The sequence below is a fragment of the Octodon degus genome, unplaced genomic scaffold (assembly GCF_000260255.1).
Source record: "Octodon degus isolate 3935 unplaced genomic scaffold, OctDeg1.0 scaffold00141, whole genome shotgun sequence".
In the NCBI taxonomy this organism is placed as follows: Eukaryota; Metazoa; Chordata; class Mammalia; order Rodentia; family Octodontidae; genus Octodon; species Octodon degus.
Genome location: NW_004524717.1, coordinates 6,089,891 through 6,092,951, shown reverse-complemented (window position 1 = coordinate 6,092,951; position 3,061 = coordinate 6,089,891). Strand labels below are relative to the sequence as shown.

At 37.1% G+C, this 3,061-nt stretch overlaps 1 protein-coding gene across 1 annotated transcript; it reads left to right on the top strand.

Moving 5' to 3' along the window:
• The first annotated feature begins 1,728 nt into the window (after positions 1-1,728).
• LOC101577777 (cysteine and histidine-rich domain-containing protein 1) lies at positions 1,729-3,055 on the top strand. Its single transcript, XM_023701826.1, has one exon. The coding sequence runs from the start codon at positions 1,828-1,830 to the stop codon at positions 2,824-2,826; it is 999 nt and encodes a 332-aa protein (XP_023557594.1). The 5' UTR covers positions 1,729-1,827; the 3' UTR covers positions 2,827-3,055.
• The last annotated feature ends 6 nt before the right edge of the window (positions 3,056-3,061 follow it).

Genomic DNA, 3,061 nt, shown 5'->3' with positions numbered 1-3,061 from the left:
GGATCCAGATACAATATGTATATGTATAAACAATCCATGGTGAAAATATTTATTGTGTATAAAAACACATTCCAATCATTAGAAAGACCCACTAGTGTAGATAATTTCTGTAGGCTCTGGGACATAGGTATTATCCTTAATTGTCTGGTACCTGACTTGGGTTAGTTAAAGGAGGAGTATAGTGATAATCCTGCTAGTAATAGCTTTGTGGGAGCCACATAAATGGGGCATTTGGAATGTATGGCCTGGATCAGTTGGTCTGTGTATAGAAGGTGTGCTTGTCGGAAGGTCCTTAATATTTCTAAGAATTAGCCACTGGTTTGAGAACCTAACCCAGTAGGGTTAATATGTCCCCATGATGTCAAAACACCAAAAAGTTAGACACGAGGACATGATTAATGCAGCAAGTCAAAATATACTTAGTATAAAGGTGAAAAACACATCATCTCAAGAAGCATAAAACTATTATTTAATAAAATTAAACACTCATTCATCATCAAGAACACAACAACCCTGGGGAAGAATAAAACCTATTTTCTGTTTTAGCATACATTGCAGTTCTCCTTCATTCATGTTTGAAATTCATCATAAACCTAGGAATTGACTAATTATAAGATATGAAAAGATTCTATCTAGCAAAATGTTGCTAAATTGAGGGATAGAACATATTCATAAGTCAAACACTCCATGTTGTAAGGATGTCAGATCTCACCAAAATGATCTATAGATCCAATATTATTTCAGTGAAACTCTATGTAGATTTGTGGGAATTGATGATTCTAAAAATCATATGAGAATTTAAAAAGCCAGTTATAGTCAAGATAATCTAAATGAAAATAAAGTTGCTAGGTATTAAGTTTTATTTTTAAGACATAGTTTTTAAAAATTAATTAATTAATTAATTTTCCCCATAATTTTATTGAGAAACAAATAGCAATGAGACAGTTTCCAACCAAATTGGTAGCATAGTTTCAATAATTAACACATTGCATACATTCTTCCTAGTGCTTAATTGCTGTACAAATGCAGACATGATATCCTATTTACAAACACTATTACAACAAATCCCTCTATTCATTAAGAGAATATAACTATATATCTATCCTAACCATTTTGAATTCATAGATACAAAATGGACATTCATCTTTGTCCCCCTTTTTTGTTTAGTTCTGTTATTTGAATATTATAGGTGTGTTAACTCAGCAAAATATTCTAAAAGAGTAAGATATAGTTCTTAAGACAGTTGGACAGTTGTTAATTTAACAAAGAGACAACACAGATCTATTTTATTTTATCTAAATAAAATCTACATGCAAATTCATCTGGAAAGCAAACAGGTCTGTCATTAAGGCAGAAGAAATACAATAGCTAGCTTCACATTCCCAGGGTAAAACCCAAGCCACCTAGGCATCAGAAAACAGAAGAGAGACTGCAAACCTCATATACCTGTAAAGCAGTTGATACCCTCAAGTTTCCTTTCAGTAAAGAAAACACCAAGCAATGGGTTTAATCAGATAAATAAAATGTTTTGTTCCCTCTAAGTAAGTTAGGTAGCTAAGTCTTGCTACTCCCTTGTTTGTTATAGCTGAAGTCCTTGTCCTCAGAATACATCCTCTTTTGTTTTTTTTTTTTTTTTCATATTTGCTTTTAGCTGGCCACACATCTCAAATTATCTTTGAGATAATTTGACACATGTGGCCAGCTAAAAACAATTATCTAGGAAGCAGAACCGGTCGCTTCTGGAAGTCGGCAGCTGCCTTGGTCGTTTGGCTGGTACTTGCGACTGTAGCGGTCTTACAGTTTCGCGGTTCACAGCGGGAGTGGAAAATGGCCCTACTGTGCTACAACCGGGGCTGCGGCCAGCGCTTCGATGCCGAGAACAATGCGGACGATGCTTGTACATATCATCCTGGTGTTCCGGTCTTTCATGATGCATTAAAGGGTTGGTCTTGCTGTAAAAGAAGAACAACTGATTTTTCTGACTTCTTAAGTATTGTAGGCTGCACGAAAGGCAGACATAATAGCGAGAAGCCTCCTGAGCCAGTGAAGCCAGAAGTCAAGACTACTGAGAAGAAAGAGCTCTCGGAACTGAAGCCCAGGTTTCAGGAGCATATCATTCAAGCACCAAAGCCAGTAGAGTCAATCAAAAGACCAAGCCCAGATGAACCAATGACGAGTTTGGAATTAAGAATATCTGCCTCTCTAAAACAAGCACTTGATAAACTTAAACTGTCATCAGGGAATGAAGAAGATAAGAAAGAAGAAGACAGTGATGAAATTAAGATTGGGACCTCATGTAAAAATGGAGGATGTTCAAAGACATATCAGGGTCTACAGAGTCTAGAAGAAGTCTGCGTATATCATTCTGGAGTACCTATATTCCATGAAGGGATGAAATATTGGAGTTGTTGCAGAAGAAAAACCTCTGACTTTAACACGTTCTTAGCCCAAGAAGGCTGTACCACAGGGAAGCACATGTGGACTAAGAAGGATGCTGGGAAAAAAGTTGTTCCCTGTAGACATGACTGGCATCAGACTGGGGGTGAAGTCACCATTTCCGTGTATGCTAAAAATTCACTTCCGGATCTTAGTCGAGTAGAAGCAAATAGCACTTCATTAAATGTGCACATTGTATTTGAAGGAGAGAAAGAATTTCATCAAAATGTGAAATTATGGGGTGTGATCGATGTAAAGCGAAGTCATGTAACTATGACTGCTACAAAGATTGAGATCTCCATGAGAAAAGCCGAGCCTATGCAGTGGGCAAGCCTTGAACTGCCTGCAACCACAAAACAGGAAAAACGAAAAGAAGATTCTACAGATTAAGTGGAAGAAGAAAAACACTGCTGCCTATTTCAGAAATCTCAATGATGTGTGGTGAAGTTGTGGCTTGCTGCTGTAATCTTCTATTCTTGCTGTTTTATTTGTGAATCTGGCATTTTAGGGTCAGCATTAGATTTTTAAAAGCCAAAGTCAAGTCATCGTTTCGTCTTCTGTTTTCCCCGTGGGATCTGTAAGATGGACTCTTCCTTCCTCGCTGTTAGAACCATATTTGTTCCCT